This window comes from Bombina bombina, chromosome 6 (genome assembly GCF_027579735.1).
Source record: "Bombina bombina isolate aBomBom1 chromosome 6, aBomBom1.pri, whole genome shotgun sequence".
Taxonomy (NCBI): Eukaryota; Metazoa; Chordata; class Amphibia; order Anura; family Bombinatoridae; genus Bombina; species Bombina bombina.
The window spans coordinates 506,844,257-506,869,487 of NC_069504.1; the positions used below are offsets into that span (position 1 = coordinate 506,844,257).

The 25,231-nt window shown below is 38.2% G+C and overlaps 1 protein-coding gene across 2 annotated transcripts in view; it reads left to right on the plus strand.

Moving 5' to 3' along the window:
• Positions 1–25,231, plus strand: part of SCAMP5 (secretory carrier membrane protein 5) — a 113,215-nt gene that overhangs the window by 50,427 nt on the left and 37,557 nt on the right. For both annotated transcript variants that reach the window (XM_053717389.1, XM_053717388.1), the window contains exons 2-4: positions 6,466–6,543; positions 6,829–6,957; positions 10,836–10,992. In XM_053717389.1, the coding sequence (XP_053573364.1) occupies positions 6,537–6,543; positions 6,829–6,957; positions 10,836–10,992 (293 nt within the window). In that variant the 5' untranslated portion in view covers positions 6,466–6,536. The remainder of the gene's footprint in view (positions 1–6,465; positions 6,544–6,828; positions 6,958–10,835; positions 10,993–25,231) is intronic.

Here is a 25,231-nt window from a genome sequence, read left to right on the forward strand (position 1 = left end):
TATGGATAAGAAATTAGAGGGTTTCCTTAAGAAAATCTTTATACAACAAGGTTTTATTCTCCAGCCTCTTGCATGCATTGCCCCAGTCACTGCTGCAGCGGCTTTCTGGTTCGAGTCTCTGGAGGAGGCTTTACAGGTAGAAACCCCGTTGGATGATATCCTTGACAGGCTTAAAGCTCTTAAGTTAGCCAATTCATTTATTTCTGACGCCGTTTTTCATTTAACCAAGCTAACGGCTAAAAATTCAGGTTTTGCCATTCAGGCACGTAGGGCGCTAAGGCTTAAATCCTGGTCAGCTGATGTCACTTCAAAGTCTAAACTTCTCAAGATCCCCTTCAAAGGGCAGACCCTATTTGGTCCTTGACTGAAGAAGATCATTTCTGATATTACTGGAGGAAAAGGCCACGCCCCAGGATAGGTCCAACAAGTTAAGGACCAAACAGACTAATTTTCGTTCCTTTCGAAACTTCAAGAGTGGCGCAGCTTCATCTTCTTCTTCTACAAAACAAGAGGGAAATTTTGCCCAGTCCAAGCCAGTCTGGAGACCTAACCAGGCTTGGAAAAAGGCCAAAAAGCCTGCTGCTGCCTCTAAGACAGCATGAAGGAGTAGCCCCCGATCCGGGACCGGATCTAGTGGGGGGGCAGACTTTCTCTCTTCGCCCAGGCTTGAGCAAGAGACGTCCAGGATCCCTGGGCTCTGGAGATTGTTTCCCAGGGATATCTTCTGGATTTCAAAGCTTCATCTTCAAAGGGGAGATTTCATCTCTCACAATTATCTGCAAACCAGATAAAGAGAGAGGCATTCTTACATTGCGTTCAAGACCTACTAGTTATGGGAGTGATCCACCCAGTTCCAAAGGAGGAACAGGGGCAGGGCTTCTATTCAAATCTGTTTATAGTATAGAACTTTCAGACCAATCTTGGATCTCAAGATCCTAAACAAATTTCTCAGGGTCCCATCCTTCAAGATGGAGACTATTCGAACCATCCTACCTATGATCCAGGAGGGTCAATATATGACTACCGTGGATTTAAAGGATGCTTATCTACATATTCCGATACACATGGATCATCATCAGTTCCTCAGGTTCGCCTTCCTAGACAGGCATTACCAGTTTGTGGCTCTTCCCTTTGGGTTAGCCACGGCACCAAGAATCTTTACGAAGGTTCTAGGGTCCCTTCTGGTGGTTCTAAGACCGCGGGGTATAGCAGTAGCCCCTTACCTAGACGACATCCTGATACAGGCGTCAACTTTTCAAATCGCCAGGTCCCATACGGACATTGTTCTGGCATTCCTAAGGTCTCACGGGTGGAAGGTGAACGAAGGAAAGAGTTCTCTCTCACCTCTCACAAGAGTTTCCTTACTAGGAACTCTGATAGATTCAGTAGAAATGAAGATTTATCTGACAGAGGTCAGGTTGTCAAAACTTCTAACTCCCTGCCGTGCTCTTTATTCCATTTCTCGTCCGTCAGTGGCTCAGTGTATGGAAGTAATCGGATTAATGGTAGCGGCAATGGACATAGTTCCGTTTGGCCGCCTACATCTCAAACCACTGCAACTTTGCATGCTCAATCAGTGGAATGGGGATTACACAGAATTGTCCCTTCTACTAAATCTGGATCAAGAGACTAGGGATTCTCTTCTCTGGTGGCTATCTCGGGTCCATCTGTCCAAGGGAATGAGTTTCCGCAGGCCAGAATGGACTATAGTAACGACAGATGCCAGCCTTCTCGGCTGGGGTGCAGTCTGGAACTCCCTGAAGGCTCCTTCCGATAAACATTCTGGAAATAAGAGCGATATTCAATGCTCTTCAGGCTTGGCCTCAGCTAGCTGCGGTCAGGTTCATCAGATTTCAGTCGGACAACATCACGACTGTAGCCTATATTACCCATCAGGGGGGAACAAGGAGCCCCCTGGCAATGTTGGAGGTTTCAAAGATAATTCTATGGGCAGGCGGATTTTCTAAGTCGGCAGACTTTTCATCCGGGGGAGTGGGAGCTCCATCCGGAGGTATTTGCCCAGTTGATCCAACTTTGGGGCAAACCAGAACTGGATCTCATGGCGTCTCGTCAGAACGCCAAGCTTCCTTGTTACGGGTCCAGGGATCCCAAGGCAGCGCTGATAGATGCTCTAGCAGCGCCCTGGTCCTTCAGCCTGGCTTTTGTGTTTCCACCGTTTTATGTGCTCCCTCGTCTGATTGCCAAGATCAAGCAGGAGAGAGCTTCGGTGATCTTGAAAGCCCCTGCGTGGCCACGCAGGACTTGGTATGCAGATCTGGACATGTCATCCTTTCCACCATGGACTCTGCCGCTAAGGCAGGACCTTCTACGTCAAGGTCCCTTCAAACATCCAAATCTAATTTCTCTACGTCTGACTGCTTGGAGATTGAACGCTTGATTCTATCAAAGCGTGGTTTTTCCGAATCGGTCATTGATACCTTAATTCAAGCTCGAAAGCCTGTCGCCAGGAAAATCTATCATAAGATATGGTGTAAATATCCTTGTTGGTGTGAATCCAAGGGTTACTCATGGAGTAAGTTCAGGATTCCTAGGATATTATCTTTTCTCCAAGAAGGATTGGAGAAGGGTTTGTCAGCTAGTTCCTTAAAGGGACAGATTTCTGCTCTGTCTATTCTGGCTGAGGTTCCAGACGTTCAGGCGTTTTGTCAGGCTTTAGTTAGGATCAAGCCTGTGTTTAAACCTGTTGCTCCGCCATGGAGTTTAAATTTAGTTCTTAAAGTTCTTCAAGGGGTTCCGTTTGAACCTTTGCATTCCATAGATATTAGCTTTTATCTTGGAAAGTCCTGTTTTTAGTAGCTATCTCCTCGGATCGAAGAGTTTCGGAGTTATCTGCTTTACAATGTGATTCCCCTTATCTGATTTTCCATGCAGATAAGGTAGTGTTACGTACCAAACCTGGGTTTCTTCCTAAGGTGGTATCTAATAAGAATATCAATCAGGAGATTGTTGTTCCGTCACTGTGTCCTAATCCTTCTTCAAAGAAGGAACGTCTATTACACAATCTTGATGTGGTTCGTGCTTTAAAGTTTTATTTACAAGCTACGAAGGATTTTCGTCAAACATCTGCTTTGTTTGTTGTCTACTCTGGACAGAGGAGAGGCCAAAAGGCTTCGGCAACTTCTTTCTTTTTGGCTAAGAAGTATAATACGCTTAGCTTATGAGACTGCTGGCCAGCAGCCTCCTGAAATAATTACAGCTCATTCTACTAGAGCAGTAGCTTCCACATGGGCTTTTAAACATGAGGCCTCTGTTGAACAGATTTGTAAGGCGGCGACTTGGTCTTCGCTTCATACCTTTTCTAAATTCTATAAATTTGATACTTTTGCTTCTTCGGAGGCTATTTTTGGGAGAAAGGTCTTACAGGCAGTGAGTGGTGCCTTCCGTTTAAGTTCCTGCCTTGTCCCTCCCTTCATCCGTGTCCTAAAGCTTTGGTATTGGTATCCCACAAGTAATGAATGACCCGTGGACTGGATACACCTTTACAAGAGAAAACAAAATTTATGCTTACCTGATAAATTTATTTCTCTTGTGGTGTATCCAGTCCACGGCCCGCCCTGTCATTTTAAGGCAGGTGTTTTTTATTTTTAAACTACAGTCACCACTGCACCCTATAGTTTCTCCTTTTTTTCTTGCTTGTCTTCGGTCGAATGACTGGGGGTGGCAGTTAGGGGAGGAGCTATATAGACAGCTCTGCTGTGGGTGTCTTCTTGCAGCTTCCTGTTGGGAAGGAGAATATCCCACAAGTAATGGATGAACCCGTGGACTTGATACACCACAAGAGAAATAAATTTATCAGGTAAGCATAAATTTTGTTTTTAATAGTAAAAATTAATTCTACTGTAAGCATTGTAATAAATTGTTTTTTAACTCTTATAAGATTTCCTTTGTCATTGGTAAAGTATAAATTAATGGTCTTCCATAGCACAGATACCTGTATTATACCTTAACATTTTTAAACACTTCCTGTTTAAAGGGACATGAAACCCAAATTTTTTCTTTCATGATTTTGAAAGAGCATGCACTTTTAAATAACTTTCTAATTTACTTCTATTATCTAATTTGTTTCATTTCCTTGATATCCTTTGCTGAAAAGCATATCTAGATAGGCTAAGTAGCTGCTGATTGGTGGCTGCACATAGATGCCTCATGTGATTGGCTCACCCATGTGCATTGATATTTCTTCAACAAAAGATATCTAAAGAATGAAGCAAATAAGATAACAGAAGTAAATTGGAATGTTGTTTAAAATTGTAGTCTCTCCACTAATCATTAGAGAAAAAATGTGGGTTCAGTGCCCCTTTAAGGTCTTTCCACAGCATATAAATGGGATTCAAGTCAGACACTTTAAAATCTTAATTTTCTTTCTTTTTGAGACATTCTGAGGTTGACTTACACTTGTGCTTAAAATAATTGACCTACTGCATAACCCAATTATGCTTCAAACATAGACTCCCCAAAGTGAAAAAAATTCAGCTGCTAATAACCCAATTATGCTTCAGACCGATGACCAGATATTCTCCTTCAGAACTTTGTGATAGAGAATGCATGGTTGGCAAGTCTTCCAGGTCCTGATACAATAAAGCATCACACTACAACCATGTTTGTCTGTTGGTATGATCTTATTGTGAAATGCAGCATATAGGGAACTCGTTTCTTTTGACTTTTCTGTCTACAAAACATTATCTCAAAAGGCTTTGTGGTCATCCATGCTTTTTGCTCCAGAAAATTCATTTTGTTTACTTGGTCGTTCTATGTCAGGACTCAACTAACCAGGGTGCCTTTGGAAGAACAGAGGTGTAGATTTACAGCTTTACCTCTTACCTTCTCACTACATGCAGTTCCGAACATCCTGTGCTGCTGCTTCTTGTTTTCAAGGGAACCTTTTAAACTGAGTTAGAGAAACCCCTTTTGAAGTTGCAGACATTCAGTGGGCAGGGCTGGGCATGCCAGGGAACCTCCAGAGCTCAACCTTTCCCTTCCGAGAGACTGCAATACCAGAATAACTGCATGAGAAGCTGATTATGTGTTTATTATACTCTCACTATTACATTTTTTGAAACACTTCTAAAATTTGAATACATTTGTCAAACCCTGTTTTATGATAAACCCTGTTTTGGTCAATTTTAGCATATGAAACTGGCAGTCACTGCAAACCCCCAAACCACCAGCTGACTTAGTACTTTCTAGATTATTAAACTTTTAACGCCGTTATGCCGTTCTATTCCATCATAATTACACTGGGCTTTAAAGCCGTTATGACAGAATAGAACGTCATAGCCAACGGCTGTCCTGAAGCCTACTGTGCTTCTCAGATTTGATCGCGGTCTGGAGGGCGTTCCTAGGGTTATAGGGACGCCCCCCAGACCCGATCGAATAATTGAAATCTCGCGATCATGTGCACTATCGCGTGATTTCAATTTGTCTACATCGGAACAGTTGTTCCGATGTAGACAAACACTTTAACCCCGTCAGGAAAGGGTTAAGATGATACATAAAGTATTTTTAGTCATAACTACAACACAAGCCACTGCACTAATCTTTGTGAAATTTGCTGCAGGGTGAGTGCACAATGAAAAGAAAAGGCTGAATTTCAAATAAGCAGTAGATTTTTTTTCTGACAATTTTTTTTTCTCATTTTTTCCAGCTTCCTGTATCATGCGACAGACATCAGTCAATCACAAACAAGCATACATATACCCTGTGAGATTGTGCACATGCTCAGTAGGATCTTGTTCCCCAGAAAGTGGGCTTATTAAAAGACTGTGCAAAATATGATACTGGAAGTAAATTTTTAAAACTGCACGCTCTGTCTGAATCCTAAAAGTTTATTTTGACTTTAGTGTCCCTTATTACAGTGTTGGTTATGCAAAACTGGGGAATGGGTAATAAAGGCATTAACTATCTTTTTAAATAATAAAAATTGAGTTGTTTTCATAAGCAGAAGTGATAATGATCCAAAAATTTCAGTTTATAAAGATTTTAAAAGTTATTCTCTAAATAATGAATTTTACTTGGAAAGTTATTGTGATGATCTGGAATAGGTAGTTTTATTTAGCAAGTTATTGTGGCCTTAAATGGACAGTAAACTCAAAATTCAAGCTTTTACAATTCAGATAGAGCATGCAATCTTAAATACATTTCTAATTTAGTTATATTATCAAATGTCCTTTGTTTTTATGGTATACTTTATTGAAGCATACAATTTAGGTAAGCTAAGTAGCAGATATGCACTGCTGGGAGCTATCTGAGCAAATCACCAGCTGGCTCCCAGTAATGCATTGCTGCTCCTATACCTACCTAGGTATACTTCAAAAAAGGATACCATGTGAACAAAGTACATTTGATAATAATGCAATGATCGTACAAGTTTAATTTTGTCTTTCATGTCCCCTTTAAATTGCCATGAAATCAGTGTCTAAACTTCTTTCCTTTTGCCCTCCCCAGGTTTTAAGGCTTCAAGTACTGAAAGAGAAAAACACAACTTCTAACCCCAAACAGAACAAGCTCCAAAGGCCATGTCTGGTGAGAAATTAGACCCATTTATTATTATTGTTACTGTTATCTTTTTGGAATGCACACATTCTGCAGCACTATATAGTGTTTTGGTTTTTCTCCCATATTGTACACTTTTTTTTTTTCTCTTTAGCAAGCTCTGCAGTTTATTTTCCAGGCTGCAGCATATTCCTAGTTTAAGGCAATGTTACATTTCTTTGCTTCATTCTGATTTACAAGTATACTTTGTGGTAATCACTTGCTTTGTTTTTGAGGACTGTTAGTTTCACACTATTTTCCTTCATCTCTCTGCAGAAAAACCAAATAACTTCCCCCCTCTGCCTCGTTTTATCCCTCTGAAGCCTTGTTTCTACCAGGACTTTGAAACAGATATCCCAGATCTACATCGAACAACAGCAAAGCGTATCTACTACCTGTGGATGTGTAAGTATGCATCCTCTGCTGTGATAAAGGTCTCATTTGAATTAGTTGTGCTTGCTTCTGTGTATAACACTCGGATTATAAATTAAATAGGTTTATAAGCTAATAACTTGCATGATTTGCAGTTCATCAAGAAAGCTTACATGAGGCAGTGAGCAGCATCATGGTAGATACTCATCTTCCTTGTGGAACTGATTTTGAACATATTTAGGGCTACTTTACGAGTGGAGCATTATTTAACACTCCTGCTTGAACGGTAACTGCGCTAGCAGTAAGATTTTTGCCCTCGTCGGGTGGCGCTTGTATTATGAGTTGAAAGTAAATTGTTTGCGTGCTAACCCGACGAGTGCAAAAAGACGAGCTTAGCATATGGCGTGCGCTTCCATGTATTCCCCCATAGAAGTCAATGGTACAAAAAAGTGGAAAAAATCACCCAACTTTGCGTGCAAACCCGATTGTATATTTTATTCTATATAGTAATATCTATTTATAAATACTTAGATCATATTCTGCTATGTGCAGAACATTTGAATGGGAAATATTTACAGTAAATACACAGTATAACACTTTTTTAAATATGAATATTGCATAATTATGGTTTATTTAGTGTATATGTATGTATCTCAATGTTAAAGCTCTTTGCCTATCTTTTTTTCCCTCTAACACCCGAGACCTCATATCTTTGAGCCCTAAAACTTTTTTGTGCAATATTTTTTTTAAAATAATTTTTATTAGATGGTGTTTACTATAAGTGTTAGTTTTGTGACACTTTTTTGTTTTGCGAAAGTTAACCAGAGCTCTGAGGTAGCACTAACCCGACGCATGTTAACTTAAATTGCAATCAAGCTATCTTGTAATACAAGTGAAAAACCCGATATATGCAAATAGCAGCGATAAACCCCTTATCGCTCGTGTGTAACTGTTAATGCTCCACTCGTAATCTGGCCCTTTATGGGGAATTTACTTTTGAGTTTAACATCCTTTTAAGTACAAAAAGCTTTTACTTCATAATAATTCTGGCAGTAAAAAGTCGACATGTTTAAATGTGACTTTTTCATATGAGTAATATGTTTTCAAGTTCATTAACCTTTACCACTCGTAAGCCACATGCATGTGCAGCTGCCCTATATGCATGTGCAGTCTGTTTGTACTGATCACCAGGGTGAAATTTTTGTAGAATCTGTGCATTTGTGTTGGCTTACGCACATACTGTGAGAGATTGCCTATGTGAGTATATTTAGGGGTGTGGAAGGCTAATTTTGTTATGACATATCTTTAAATGAAACATCATTAATTCACAGCAGCAAATAAAGAAATGTGTTTTAATGTACTGTTCATTAAACTTTTAGTGCCGTTATGGCGTTTTTATTCCATCCAAATGGAGCTGGGCTTTAGCGCCATGAGGATGGAATACAACGTCATAGCCGTTTGGCTGTCCTGAAGCCAATGGCTCTTCCTGGAGGTGATCGCGGTCTGGGGCGTGCCTAGTGCCATAGGGATAGTAAAAATAAGGTTTGTAGATGGCGCTATAAGCTATGGGAAAAAACTAGATTCCACAATACGATATACTATAAAATATACTTAAAAACACACTTGAGACAATCAATAAATATATAGAATAATAAACAATTTATTCAGATGCTAAAAATTATAATAATAACACCCACAGATAAAAGGAACACTTTAAAAATCTATACAATTCATCACAACTCATTCAGGATACACATTCATTCAAAGGCTGGTTTAAACAATTCAAGAATCAATATCTAGACCCTAATGGTAAAAAGATAAATATGATGTATAGAAAATAGGTTAAAAATGTCTTTTTCAGGTCTCCAGATGGAGTTTAGAGTTTAAAAATATATACGGTGTAAAAGGATTTTTAATTTACACAGAGAGATGGTGTCTTAATACTTTTTTTCTCCAAACAATCCTTTCTTAGAGGTTATATTGCCACAATCAGTTAAAAGAGATTATATTGCCACAGTCAGTTATTTCCTTAGAAAAGATTTTATCCACGATCAATTAATTGTTGAAATTTTTGTTGCAATGTTGGTTTGCAATTTTGTTTCTATTTGATAAAAATCAGGCAAAAGGTCAGGCAAAAGGTGCAGCAGAAGGTATTGCGATAATAGATGATAAATACTTGTGTGCACTTTTACAGCTAAAAACTTCTGTTGACAAAGTTGTAGTCTTACCGCCTCAGTGTAGCACTTGTCTCCAGGTACAGAGCTCTCACCTGCGGTTCAGTCTGATATTTCGGTATGCAGCTTGTGGTTTCCCCGGGAGTTCTCGCGCTGCTAGCAAAGCGCCTGACGTCACCGGATCCGATCTGCTTGTAAACTCCTGTATGGTGAGTGGAATACTTGCGCAAGTATTATAGATAGTGTCCGTCTCTTCTCGAATGCCCTTTGCTCACTCTCTGCACTTAGTACTTAGGTACGCAGAGTGGAGATTGGTCCGGGCTCAGGTTTTTTAGTTTCTCCAAATCAAGTCACAGTATTTCTACGCGTTTCACCCCTTACAGACGGGGCTTTATCAACAATTCAACAATTAATTGATCGTGGATAAAATCTTTTCTAAGGAAATAACTGACTGTGGCAATATAATCTCTTTTAACTGATTGTGGCAATATAACCTCTAAGAAAGGATTGTTTGGAGAAAAAAAGTATTAAGACACCATCTCTCTGTGTAAATTAAAAATCCTTTTACAAAAAGAGATTTGTGTGACGACACACCGTATATATTTTTAAACTCTAAACTCCATCTGGAGACCTGAAAAAGACATTTTTAACCTATTTTCTATACATCATATTTATCTTTTTACCATTAGGGTCTAGATATTGATTCTTGAATTGTTTAAACCAGCCTTTGAATGAATGTGTATCCTGAATGAGTTGTGATGAATTGTATAGATTTTTAAAGTGTTCCTTTTATCTGTGGGTGTTGTTATTATAATTTTTAGCATCTGAATAAATTGTTTATTATTCTATATATTTATTGATTGTCTCAAGTGTGTTTTTAAGTATATTTTATAGTATATCGTATTGTGGAATCTAGTTTTTTCCCATAGCTTATAGCGCCATCTACAAACCTTATTTTTACTATTTGTTTGATTTTACTGTCTGGGAAGGAGACAGTTACTCATAGATTGGCCAGGTGGGTTAAGTCTTAGCGCTTCACACACTCATTTACCTTTTGAACTAGTGCCATAGGGATGCCCCCCTGACTCGATCCCATAATTTAAATCTCCCGATCGCGTGCACGATCGCGGGATTTCAATTTTTCTACATCGGAACGTTGTTCCGATGTAGACATTATGTCCCTTTTATGAAAGGGTTAAGATGGAATTTACTTAATTTCCACTGCTGTTGTAAACATGTGCTAACAACACATATGTCCATGGTGATGTTACAGCAAGTTTACACAGTTTACAACGGCAATAGAATAGGTCGCAGTTAGCTAGCTTCAGTAACTCAGAATTAAACCATATCATGTTTGCTTTAGATGGACATCATTATTTCTGGGGATTTTCAAGTACAGAGGCTTGAGCTCTTTTAATGGTTTTATTTGTGGTTACTGTGTCTAATTAAGACAATTTTATTGGTTGTGGTGCAGAAAACCTCAAAATAATAGCATAATTCACCCATCTGCCTTTGCTTCTTCTGATTTCAGCCACTGTTTTAGAAGGTTGCTACCAAAATCTACTGCATGTTTAGGATGTGGTTTTAGCAACCTTTAAGTACTTTGGGGTTGGTGGAGTAAAGGGTTATACACTTGTAGATCCCTCTACCACAGATGGCACTAACATCACACTGATCTATAACTCTCTTCTCACTGCATGCATTTTCCTATCTGCGTGTTCCTGTGTGTGCGTGCAGTGAACAGCATCACACTGGCAGCAAATCTGATTGGCTGCCTGGCGTGGATGATTGGAGGAGGTGGTGCTGTTAATTTCGGCCTGGCATTTCTATGGCTCATCCTCTTTACTCCCTGCTCCTATGTGTGCTGGTTCAGACCTATTTACAAAGCCTTCAAGTAAGTATCTAATTGTCTCCTGATCTGTCAAGGTTTTCAGCATGTATCTTCTTCTCTGTTTCTCTTTCCATTACTCCATTCAGCCTATTTGTTTCTTCTATTTTTCTCTGCTCCTCACTCTCCTGTCTGTTTTATACCAACTCTTGCCTCTAACATCCTTTTATTGCCTCCAGATTAACTTTTATTTTATCTCACTTGTTCTCTGTATAACTATTCATAATTGCTTCCATCGAATGCATTAAATAACTTTTGCTATGTTCATGTGCCACTGTGATAAACAAAGTAAAATTAGTTTACTGATCAACAAAACAGTTGCTTATTAATGTGTCTGGTCTCAGACCTCAAAACACAGTAATTAATTATTATGCTTTATATAAAATGGTTTATTTAGAGAAACAATCTGCTGAACTTGATTTCAACAGAATCATTTTCCTCCTATGCCTGCAGATCTCTTCAAAACAATTCTATTATTTTAAAGGGACACTGAAGTCTATATTATCGTACCACATAATGTGTATATATACGTTGGCCCTTGAGGAACCTCCAACAGTCTGTTATCAAGTGACAACCAAAACTTGCTCTTCCTGGGCTGCAGGCATCTGCCTTCATATGGTAACGGAGCCCAGTCGGTGCTCCGTTATCATATAAGTGTAGATTTCCTGATCCTTGCAGACAGTGAGACAGACTGTGTCACTGTCTGCAACGACCTCCGTTTGTGGCGGTGGGAGGTTTGGGAGGGAGGGACGGGACCCTACACTGTAGAAAAATAAGTGTGGATGGCAGAGGAAGGAAAGGGACACTACACTACAGAAATATTATGAAACCAGCTGGGAGGGACCCAACATTAGCAATCTGAGGTAGAGGTGTGGGGGGGCCGACCGCCACACTACAGGAATATATATAAAATAATAAACTAAATAAATCTATAAATTGGGTACTAACAGCTGCCAGTACCTAAGATGGCGGATACCATTGGGAGGAGGCAGGGTTTGGGAGGGTTCAGGGAGGTGGGAAGATAAGGGGGATCCTACACTGCAGAAAATTTAATAAATATGTATAAATATGATTTCTTTCTAATGACACGGTGAGTCCACGGATCATCATCAATTACTGTTAGGAATATCACTCCTGGCCAGCAGCAGGAGGAGGCAAAGAGCACCACAGCAAAGCTTCTAAGTATCACTTCCCTACCCACAAACCCCAGTCATTCTCTTTGCCTCTAGTGCAAGGAGGAGGTGAAGTAATTGGGTCCTGATTATGATTCTTCTATGAAGATTTTTTTATTTTGAAGTCAGGGCAGGCTTGCTCTGACCTTCCATCACTAGCTGGACTTAGCTGTACTCCATATTAGTCTCTTCAGCATTGGCTGTGGTAGCTTTAAAGCAGTTAGGAACTTGTAAAGTGGGCTTTACTGTGTTTTCCTAACATGTTGCTGCCCTGGTATAGAAAGCCTGAGTAGGTTTACTCTGTCTTTCTTTTTACACAGGTCTCTGTGAGGAGCGGCATCCTCTCATACTTTGTGAGTCGTCTCACTGCCAGGCGGCTAGAATGCAGGTAAGTGCCTCTGTTATTCTGGGGCTAGAAGGCTGGTACTAAAGGGGTTAAGGACCCTCTGCTATTAGTGGGATAAATCCTTAGGGAGACTTAGGGCAGTATGCAGGCACATTAGTCACGCGACTTGGAGTCTAGGGGTTAATCTCCTTCATAGTAAGGAAGGGGTTAACCACCTTGGGCTTAGATTTATTTGAGTACTATTTGGGTTTTAACCTGTACTTGGGCAGCTTCCTCTGGTAGTAACTGAGAAGAGAGCACGTAAGGCGCCATTTTTAAAGGAACTGCATAGCTGGGAACACATATTGCCTTATGAGAAGCAATATCTCTGAGTTGGGGTATTTTTTTCCGCCTTTTTAGAAAGTGGAGCGCTGCTTTTTATACATTTTTTACTCGTGTCTGTACCCTGCATAAATTTGTATCTTTGGTGCGGCAGGATGAAGCGCAATGTTCGCGCGCTTCTTCTCCATGCCGTTTTCGTGGCCCGCCTCCTTTTTCTCAGGTAGGAGAAGCGCCATTTTGGATTGTAATTTCGGTGACTCCACCTCGTTCTCCGATTGAGAGCGGAGCTGTGCATCTAGTCTGAACGGTCCTGAGATAGTGCTGTGAGGCAGAGTTGTCAGAGTATATGAATATTATGATGAATATTACATATGTGTACATATATATATATATATATATATATATGTATATTTTATACACTGTATATGTTAGATGAGAACTCAGGATTAATTAAACATGAGTTTGTTGAACACAGCTTCTAATACACGTCTATCAGGATTGACGATCAGTAGAGCCTTTTTGAAACACAAACATTTCTTTTCTAAAGGAAATAGCTCAGTGACCCTATTCATTTGACTATATATGCAGATTTTATAACCTCAGAACATTTGGTGAGGTGAGAAAAGAATGTGTTCAAGGACCCCTTTGGAATTTGACACGTGTGATACAACAGTTCTATCTCACTGAATCTCTATTTGAAGACTTACTGCAAAAACCCCTCTTGGGGGAAGGTGACACAAATAAAATCAAATACACATCTGCACTGCTGGCTAAACAGGAAATATGCTGTTTTAAAGACTCTTACAACTCCTCATGGATTGACCCCATGTGGAGCAATAAAGGCCTTGGAAAACACAGACAAATGCTAAGATGTGACTCTGGAAGTCACGTAAGCAGACAGCAAATAAACATTTTTTTTTTCTCTCTCTGTTTAAATACATGCCCCAGAATGTATTAAATATAGAAATTTGGGAAATTGTCTAATTCTATATTATTATTACATGGGTATTTGCTAAGCTTGGGAGGTAACTGTTTTAATCAGTCAAAAATGTGTAATAAATTCTGTTTTGTTTATATTTTTCAGACAGATAATCTCAAATCTACATAGAAGTGAATGTGCATGTATGTGTGTATATATATATATATATATATATGTGTGTATATATATGTATATATGTGTATATATATTTATATGTTTTGAAAACATAAAAGATCTTACTTAGCCTCTGTGTGTTTAAAAACATGAATAGGTGTTTATGGACCTGAAGAGAAGTGATTATTAACATTTATTTTCTTATTTCAGATCTACATAGACAGGATTCACTTGGAATACAGTACAATACTGAATTAAAAATAAGCTATTATTCACATATAAATGCCAGGATACCGATAAAATTGTAATGCATTTTAAGCTACTAATTAGCAGTATTAAATTACCTTAATATAATAAAATGTTAATAATATAACATATTTGGTATCAGAATAATCAGAAAAAATAACCTAATATTAACCATCTGTAATTGGGGTTATATATGATTAATGCAGAGAGTGTGATCTGATTAAATAACCATTTTATAAAAAAAAAATTAACTTGCTTAAAAATGTCAGAAATGCTGTATTGTATTGCTATGTTGTACTGTATGCTGCCACCTGGTGTTATGTTGCGAGAACTACAGCCAGAAGGTTCTTTCTGGCTGTTAAAAATGAAATTTCCAAGGGCCAATCCGATTTAGACTTCCCAGATAACCAATGGGAAGGTCAGCTCCCGTAGTGCCACCCACATGATGTCATCAATGATTATATAATGGGAGTGTTGAATGCACAAGGGGAGTTGTCTGTAACTTGTTGAAAATTAGTGATCTGATTTTGGCTGCGATATACCTGAAAAAAAAAAAAAGTTCACTTCAGCAAGGAGCTTAAAACTTATCCTTGATTTGTGCAAAAACCTTCTTTCAAATGAGATGACCTAAAGACCGCTACGAATTGGTTCAAAATTGGTGAAGTATATTGTATTTTAAATTGGTAGTTATAAGCCTAGGTATTGTTCAAATCTGTGTCTGAATTGGCTAAGTAACTCATCTATACAAGTTCTGATATTGTCGGTTAATTTTGTATTAGGATAAATTGCAGTTAAATAGCAGAATATATATTTTATCCTATTGTTTTATAAACACTGTTTAGAATTGTATTGCTTGGATGTTAAAGGTTTTTAGTCCCATTGTGTTAAATAAATAAGGCTGAATTGTGAAGGTATATTGTTCTGGGTTTTGTAAGAAGAATAGCATATCTTAAGAGTTGGTTCTAACGCATATAAACTTTTATTTAGTTTCCTTTTATTGCAAATATAGTTCAATATGTTTATGGATATTAACTAAATAAAAGAATTCAGATATTTATATTAATTGTATGGTCTAGTAGGTGCATGGTTGATAAGGGTTTCTATTTCTTTGTATTGTGTTTATAACCCTGCCATAAACTTATATATATTATTTGGATAGCACTGCTAAGATTTTCATAAATATACTGACATAATAATTGGAGGCATTGCATGAGATTTAATAATATCCATCATAATTGATATAATATATTTGTAAGTAAATAGAAATTATTATAAAAGAGAAAAAAAAAAAAATTCATATTTCGAAGATATAATTTTTTTTGAAAAGTTGAAATATTAATTTTCATATTTCGAGATTGACATTAATATCTTGAAATATTATTAAAGATTAATTTTGAAAAATTAATAAAAATATTAATTTTTCATATTTCAAAATTAATCAAAAATATAAATTTTTCATATTTTCAAAGTTAATCAAAAATATTAATTTTTCATATTTCGGAATATTAATTTTTCATATTTCAAAATTAATAATATATTTTTTATTTTTTTTTGAAATATAAAATTTTTTCTCTCTTTTTATTGGCAAAAATTGTATTAGCATTTTAGTTAAATAAATACTAAACCAATACAATAATGTCTGTAGCCAGAAGTGACTCATTTAATTCTATACATAGCAATGAAATTGGTCCCATAACCATACCTATTACTAAAGGTCAGGTCCTTAAGAAAGATATCTTAAGTTACCTTAAAGGGAAGTTTAATATTGCGGGTGAATTAAATGATTTTATGGATATGCTTGAAACTAGGGCTAAAAATATTACCGTTAATAATAATATGTGGAATGAAGAGAATGAATTCTTCCAGGAATTATTAATGATTAATCAATGCGAAGCTCCCAAAAAGCGAGACGAACTAATACTAAAATCCTGGCCCCTTTTAATATGCATAATTGACGAAATGTCGTTTTGTGTCACGGACAAACGATTGCAAATACAGGAGCTAGAAAATAGTATTCGTTCCTCGCGCAGACGCGAAGAGGGTTTAAAAATAGCCAAAAATAAAATGGATGAATTTGCCCAAAACCTAGCCACCTTAGATAAGCACAATATGGACTTAATCGCGCAGATACAAGATTTAAATAAACAGCTTGCGCAAAGCCAGAGAGAATTAAGCGATTTAAAAAGGTCATATCGCCATAATGAAAACCCCTATATTAGCAATGAGAATAATACAGATAATGCTAACTCCTTTAGCGAACGCGTCAGGGACGAGGTACGAAAATATATAGAACAACATAGACAAATGACCCCTAACGGGTCAGAAGTAGATTTCCCAAATAGACAATCCCCTCAGGATGTAAATCCAGAGGACAGCTGTAGCGCAGCTGATGCGGGGGAGGGAAACTCTAACAGAGAGTCCCAAAATAAGTCTGATAAAGTCTATGATTCCCATAAAATAATCACCTTCGTACAACGCGCAGTACCTATATTCTCCAATAAGGGAACAACATCTGTAATTGATCATTTACAGGCTTTTGAAAATGCGTTAGCTATAATGAATGTTACAAGTGAGAAATTGAAAATTGAATTTCTACCTTGGGTATTTGACAGTAAGCATCACAAATTCTTTGCCTCACTAAAGGATATGAATATTCATTCCTGGAATGGGGTAAAACGACAATGCAGAAAAGAATTCGGGCAATATCGCACTAAAACTGCTGCGAAGATAGCGGTATATGGTTTAAAGTGTCGTGCGAATCAGAGTCCAATCGAATTCCTTTCTGTATTGAAAAATGCGTACAGTATGGCTGAAGATAATCCCAAATTTGACGGCTCAGAATTTGTAAATTTATTTTTTGAAGCACTGCCTACACCCATCAAAATTAACTTAGCTAGAGATTTTGATGAGGACTGCTCATTGGAATGGCTGATCAAAGAGAGTACAAAATTATACTCTATTCAGCAGTCCAGTGAGCAGGGGGTTAAAAAGGAATCAAAACCCAAAATTGTAGCAGAAACTAGGGTGTCACCTAAACCCCTCAATTTGGAGTCTAACAAGAGAACTTATGCAGAGGTGGCCAGTCAAAACAGGCCATCTCCACAGAGGTTTAATTCTGCCCCTCCCCCTACACAGGTTGAGGCGCAGGGAGACTATAACCAAAGTGGGGGACATAATCAGGTGAATAATTACTCACAAAGAGAATACTCACCGAATAATTGGTATCCGCGCAAGGGTAGATACAATAGACGGCGAAGATATTCTCAGGGTAACCAGACACCCCAGGTATATAATGCTCCCCAAAGTACTAATGCTGAACAAGCTGAACCCCAGGGGCAACCACGCCAGAATAGAAATAGTGGCCCTGATTCTGAGGGAACCCAATGGTCCAGGAATCAGTACAATGGGGCACCAAGAGATAGGCCCAGGGGTAGAGGTAATTTGTACAATCAGGTAGATATGCTGTTTACCCAATTAAATCGGTTGAGTGAACAAATCGCTAATATGAGTCAAAAATCTACGGCTCAGCAACCGAACAATACTTTTTTAGGGGTACAGCCAGTGGTCAGCAGTGGACCACAGGCACAGTCATAAATACTGCAGTATCACCTGAAGGGGAGGGGAGAGATATACAAAATGTAGTAATAAATATCAATGATACTAATTATGTTATCTCCCCACAGACCGGAAACGGACAAATTAGCTGTGACAATGAGCGACATCAGCCGGAAAAAGTTAACAAATCTCTTCCTTTGCAGCTCTCTCTTAACCTTGTTTCCACAGATGCAGTACAAAAGAATCCAGCCGACCCTGTCATAGAGGAAACAGGTAGGTATGAAGCTTCTTCTGCATCGGAAAGCATGGCAAACTCAGGTAATACGTGGCGAAGCCCACAAATGTATGAGAATGCAAATTTTATGTGTGAAATGATAGAAACTGCAGGAAGATATTATGTACTAGTTGAGCTGCAAGATTCAGTCTCCAACCCTATCAGGGGATTAATTGACACTGGGTCACAGGCAACTATCCTATCCCACAGATACTACACACAGCTAAATGAGCTAACACCCCACAAACCTAAAATAAAAGAATTTGACGGTTCTCTAATAGGTGTTGGGGGTGACTCCCTAAAAGTTGACGGTACTGCCTGGTTAAAATTTAAATTGGGGAACAGGGTCATAAGACACCCTGTCATTATAGTGGATCTGCCAACTGATCGTTTAATTATTGGTAGTGATCTCCTGAAACGATTAAGCACCATAATTGATTGCATAAATAATGTAATTTGGTCGCAAGTTAAACGGCCTATCAATTATGAAAAATCTGGTATATCTCACGCCCGACATAGCTGTCACGTGGTGGAAGAGAAACCAGATGCTGTGGAGATTCATTTCAGGAATAACTCTGCACCTGAAATCACTATTCTACAAATAGACGATCAGACTCCTTTTAGTGGCTCTGATGGTAATACTTTTAAAATTTCGCCTGGAAAGATAGCGAATATTTCCCTAGATGGCGATGTACTAACCATATCACTCCACAAGGGGGATCATAAAATCCCTAAGGGGGGAGGCCACACTCAATACCTCACAGGGATTGAGAGAGTTAAAGAGGATCTATTTATCCCTATACAAGTGCATGACCTTGGTAAAACCGAGTATGCTAAAATAAACTTAAAACAGGAAGCTAGCTATATAAGCGAAGGTTTATTAGCGCAGATAGCTGAACCTAAAGTGATTAAATATCTTTCTCCCCAAGACCACAGTGTCAGCAACCTGGATGACAGGTCTGAAAGCTATAACATCACCGCTAAGTGCTTATTATCTATCTCTATAGGAAATAAGTCAGTGAAGCACCTGTTTTTAGTTTTAAATACTCCCCATAATCAAATATACATTGGCAATGATATCTTACATAGATATGCCATACAAATAGATTTGATTAATTCTTGCCTCTGGAGCAGGTTAAAGGGGGACCCTGAAGTATTTCAGGATGAAAATGCAGCCCTGAAATCAAACCAGCAATTGCCATATGCTGTGAATATGCAGGTATCTAGCGATGTCATAATTCCTGCTGGGGCTGATAAATTTCTTTTACCCTTACAGGTAAAGAGAGGTCAGAAATTAAAAACTTCTGAAACACTGATTTGCCTCTCCCATAGAATACAAAATCTGGGTGTCTCAGTAACCTACACTCCTATGGTGAATATTGGAACTGTTCCAATAAATATTATTGTGCATAACATGACCCCACAGGATATAACATTATCCAAGGGAACTACCATAGGATATGCACTGGAATCAAGTTATTACACTTTTGGATTCCAGAATAATGTAATTGGGCTAATACCTGAAGGATACCTAACTGAAGAACAATTAATAGAACAATCCTTTGCATCTATGCCAGAGGGTCTATTTAATATTCAGTCTATTTATCCCTTCAGCTCAGAGGAAGGCATCTGTAAAATTGAAGAAGCCTCTCTAGTGTTTGATCAGCCAATCAAACAGCAAGATTACCCCAATACCCAGAGTCATGGGAGCAATGTAAATTATAATCAAGGGGATCTCACCTCTAGACTGGAAGAAGCCTATGAAATAGGACAGCCTGAAATCTTTCCAGGATTTCAGCAAATAGTCGAAGAGCAAATATCCTTAGCTAATGGCTGTTCCAGCGATGATGAACGCCAACAGCTGCGAGAACTCCTGATGGAGTACAAGGATATTTTTGCTAAGGATTCTTATGACTGTGGTACTACAGACTTGCACATTGCAAGAATACAAACAGATCCCGATGCACCACCTGTATTTGTCAAACAATACAGACTTCCCTTAGCCTCATATGATTCTCTTGCAGAGATCATAAGGAATTTGGAAGAAAGAGGTATTATCAGACAGGTGCACAGCTCTTATAATAATCCTATTCTAGGTGTCCTTAAGCCCAATGGACAATGGCGTTTGTGTGCTGACTTAAGACAGCTAAACAAACGAGTATACATGTCTGGCTGGCCTGTACCATACATTGACCAGTGCCTAGCACAAATGCAAGGATCCAAAATATTCACTGCCATTGATTGTGCACAGGGATATTGGACCATAAAGGTACATGAAAAGGACCAATATAAGCTAGCATTCTCCTTCCAAAAGGTCCAATATGCATTTCAAAGACTTCCTTTTGGATACATAAATTCTGGACATGAATTTGCTGTATTCATGCATAAGGCTATGCCTGATGCACTGGAAAGGGGGACCTTATCTTATGTTGATGATGTTTTAATCAAAAGCACAGACTTTGAAAAACACATCGCAGAGCTTAAACACGTCCTCAGCCAACTTAAAAGGGCAGGTGTCAAATTATCCCTGCAAAAAGCTCAATGGTGCCGCACTCGTGTAAACTTCTTGGGACATGAAGTTACCTCTGATGGATTAAATCCCCAGAAGAAAAAGGTGAAAGCTATAGTGAATTCTAAAAACCCAACTAACTTAAAGGAATTGAGATCATTCCTGGGTATGACAAATTATTCTCGCAAATTCATTGATAATTATGCGGAATTAGCTAAACCACTACTACTTCTTCTAAAGAAGGATGTGAAATGGCACTGGAGTGAGTCTCAAGAGACAGCCATCAGAGAGCTGAAGAGAAAACTCACTCAAGCACCTTGCTTAGCGTACCCTGAAGGTGGCAAACCTTTCTTCTTAGAGACAGGTTATACAGATATAAGCATGAGTGCTGTGTTATACCAAAAGCATGATAATTTGAACAAAGCCATTGCTTATGCGAGCAAAAATCTATCCCCAGTAGAAATAAAGTTTAACGATTGCGAAAAAGCCCTCTTATCTACTGTATGGGCTCTACAAAATTTCCGCAGCTATATACAGGGCGAGAAAATTATTGTAGAAACGGCCCACCAGCCTTTGCTATATTTGCAAAGTGAGAGAATAAGAGATGGGAATTTGTCTAATAGCCGCATAACAGCGTGGACTCTTTCCTTACAAGGCTGGCCCTTAGAAATTCGCTACAAGCAGAATAAAAAGAATCCAGTCGCGCAAGGGCTTGCTGAGCTCCACGACTGTACTGCTAGAGATCCTGGGGAAGAATTATCAGAAGATGATTTTCTGGAAGAACAATTGCTTTCCCCATATAAAATGTACAATGAGGACCATTGTCAAACATTACCTTGGGTATATGTTGATGGTTGTTCTTACCATGCCACTATTGATAATGAGCGCAGATTAGTCGCTGGCATTGGTATAAGTGGGGCAAACGGATTCTCAAATATATCTGTAGGTTTCAACATTGGACCAAGATCCAGTCAAGTTGCAGAACTAACTGCTGTTTTCAAAACCATTGAAATGGCTATTGAACATGGTATTCATGAATTTGTGATCATAACTGACTCAAATTATGTGCGTGACAGTTTTGTTGAATACCTGCCAACTTGGAAAAGAAATGGCATGCAGAAAAGCAATAACAAACCAGTCAAGCATGGCAAATTGTTCTGCGAGATTGATAATCTGGTAGTATCCAATGATTTAACCATACACTGGAAAAAGACCAAGGGTCATTCCAGAGTTTTAGGTCCTGATAAGGAAGGCAATGACCTTGCGGACTCATTAGCCAAACAAGGAGCCATAACTGGAGAACTCCTTAATATTGAACACTTAATGGGTGCAATTCAGGTAGAAGCCATTACCAGAAACCAGGCAAAACAACAGAGTGAGCCTAACTTGGTACAATGGAGTCAGGATTCTCCTAGTGAGGACCTGATCACTAGTCAAAAAGAAGACCCCATTGTAGGCATCTTCTATAAACACATAGAAGATCCTGAAAGCAACCCCATCTCAAAAGATGATTATATTGGCAAAGAAGATCTGAGAATCTTAATAAAATCTAAATCACAATTCAAATTACAGGATGGTTTGTTAATTAGAACCTCCAAAACTGGCATCCAACAGTGGGTAGTACCCACCAAGTTCAGAGGTCTAATGCTTCAACATGCCCATGATGCTCCCACATCTGGTCATCGCGGTGCCAAACTCACGTACGAAATATTGCGTGACTACGCTTTTTGGCCACACATGTTGAAAGATGTTCAAACCTACTGTCAAGGGTGTTTAATCTGTCCACAGTTCCAACCCACTGCCCCAACGCATAGAGCGCCATTGCAGAAAAGGGGGATGGTAATGCCATGGTCAGATATACAAATTGATTTTATTGGTCCGGTAACATGGTCATCAAGAGGTAACAAGTACATGTTAACAGTGACATGCCTGTTCACTAAATGGGTAGAGTGCATTAGTGCACCTAACAATAGTGCTGAAACATGTGCAGCATTGCTCATCAACCATGTATTTTCCAGATTTGGTTTGCCCCAAAGAATCGAATCAGATCGGGGGACCCACTTCACTAGCGAAGTGATGACAAAAATGTGGAAAATACTAGGGGTTAAAAGAAAGCTCCATATTGCTTATAGAGCTGCCTCAAGTGGTGGTGTAGAGCGTTACAACCAATCCATTGTTAAAATCCTCAAAAAGTTTGTGAGTGAAACAGGTAAAGACTGGGATATAAAACTACCTCTAGTCTTAATGGCATTAAGAGCAACTCCAAGTAGTGCTACCAAGATGTCACCTTTTGAGCTGATGACTGGTAGAAGAATGGTTCTACCTCAGCATCTGCTGTACCGTACATCAGACCAAAATTTGATAAACGCTGCCAATACACATCAATATGTGGAAAACCTAAGGAGACACCTGCAACATGCCTTTGCATTTGCTCAAAGGAATTTAGAAAGAGCCGCAACTGCCACTAAAACCTATTATGATCTCAAAACATCCAAAAAGGAATATGAAATAAATGATAAAGTTTATCTTTATAACTTTGGAAGAGATCAGGTTAGGGAGAAGAAATTTCTTCCCTCATGGAAAGGTCCTTTTGTCATTACTGACAAAATATCTCCAGTGGCCTATAAAATACGGATCCCCAAAAATGAAGGTTTCATAGATCAATGGGTACATATAAATCAACTGCGGGCATGTCATCCCAGGTCCCAACTACAAGTCATAGAGGGAGAATGAAGTGTCATATCCCCAAATGCACTAAAGACATACTGTAATTTAAAGATGCCTAACTGATAAACATGAAAGCTCAAAATAACAAACTTTCTTCATAAGAGACTGTCTATGAGGTATACGGTTGATCCTCATCAAATACCACTGACTTTAAGCCAATTCAAATACATGTGTCCTACATCTATTTGAAGTTGGAAGGGGGATTTATGTCAGAGTATATGAATATTATGATGAATATTACATATGTGTACATATATATATATATATATATATATATGTATATTTTATACACTGTATATGTTAGATGAGAACTCAGGATTAATTAAACATGAGTTTGTTGAACACAGCTTCTAATACACGTCTATCAGGATTGACGATCAGTAGAGCCTTTTTGAAACACAAACATTTCTTTTCTAAAGGAAATAGCTCAGTGACCCTATTCATTTGACTATATATGCAGATTTTATAACCTCAGAACATTTGGTGAGGTGAGAAAAGAATGTGTTCAAGGACCCCTTTGGAATTTGACACGTGTGATACAACAGTTCTATCTCACTGAATCTCTATTTGAAGACTTACTGCAAAAACCCCTCTTGGGGGAAGGTGACACAAATAAAATCAAATACACATCTGCACTGCTGGCTAAACAGGAAATATGCTGTTTTAAAGACTCTTACAACTCCTCATGGATTGACCCCATGTGGAGCAATAAAGGCCTTGGAAAACACAGACAAATGCTAAGATGTGACTCTGGAAGTCACGTAAGCAGACAGCAAATAAACATTTTTTTTTTCTCTCTCTGTTTAAATACATGCCCCAGAATGTATTAAATATAGAAATTTGGGAAATTGTCTAATTCTATATTATTATTACATGGGTATTTGCTAAGCTTGGGAGGTAACTGTTTTAATCAGTCAAAAATGTGTAATAAATTCTGTTTTGTTTATATTTTTCAGACAGATAATCTCAAATCTACATAGAAGTGAATGTGCATGTATGTGTGTATATATATATATATATATATATGTGTGTATATATATGTATATATGTGTATATATATTTATATGTTTTGAAAACATAAAAGATCTTACTTAGCCTCTGTGTGTTTAAAAACATGAATAGGTGTTTATGGACCTGAAGAGAAGTGATTATTAACATTTATTTTCTTATTTCAGATCTACATAGACAGGATTCACTTGGAATACAGTACAATACTGAATTAAAAATAAGCTATTATTCACATATAAATGCCAGGATACCGATAAAATTGTAATGCATTTTAAGCTACTAATTAGCAGTATTAAATTACCTTAATATAATAAAATGTTAATAATATAACATATTTGGTATCAGAATAATCAGAAAAAATAACCTAATATTAACCATCTGTAATTGGGGTTATATATGATTAATGCAGAGAGTGTGATCTGATTAAATAACCATTTTATAAAAAAAAAATTAACTTGCTTAAAAATGTCAGAAATGCTGTATTGTATTGCTATGTTGTACTGTATGCTGCCACCTGGTGTTATGTTGCGAGAACTACAGCCAGAAGGTTCTTTCTGGCTGTTAAAAATGAAATTTCCAAGGGCCAATCCGATTTAGACTTCCCAGATAACCAATGGGAAGGTCAGCTCCCGTAGTGCCACCCACATGATGTCATCAATGATTATATAATGGGAGTGTTGAATGCACAAGGGGAGTTGTCTGTAACTTGTTGAAAATTAGTGATCTGATTTTGGCTGCGATATACCTGAAAAAAAAAAAAAGTTCACTTCAGCAAGGAGCTTAAAACTTATCCTTGATTTGTGCAAAAACCTTCTTTCAAATGAGATGACCTAAAGACCGCTACGAATTGGTTCAAAATTGGTGAAGTATATTGTATTTTAAATTGGTAGTTATAAGCCTAGGTATTGTTCAAATCTGTGTCTGAATTGGCTAAGTAACTCATCTATACAAGTTCTGATATTGTCGGTTAATTTTGTATTAGGATAAATTGCAG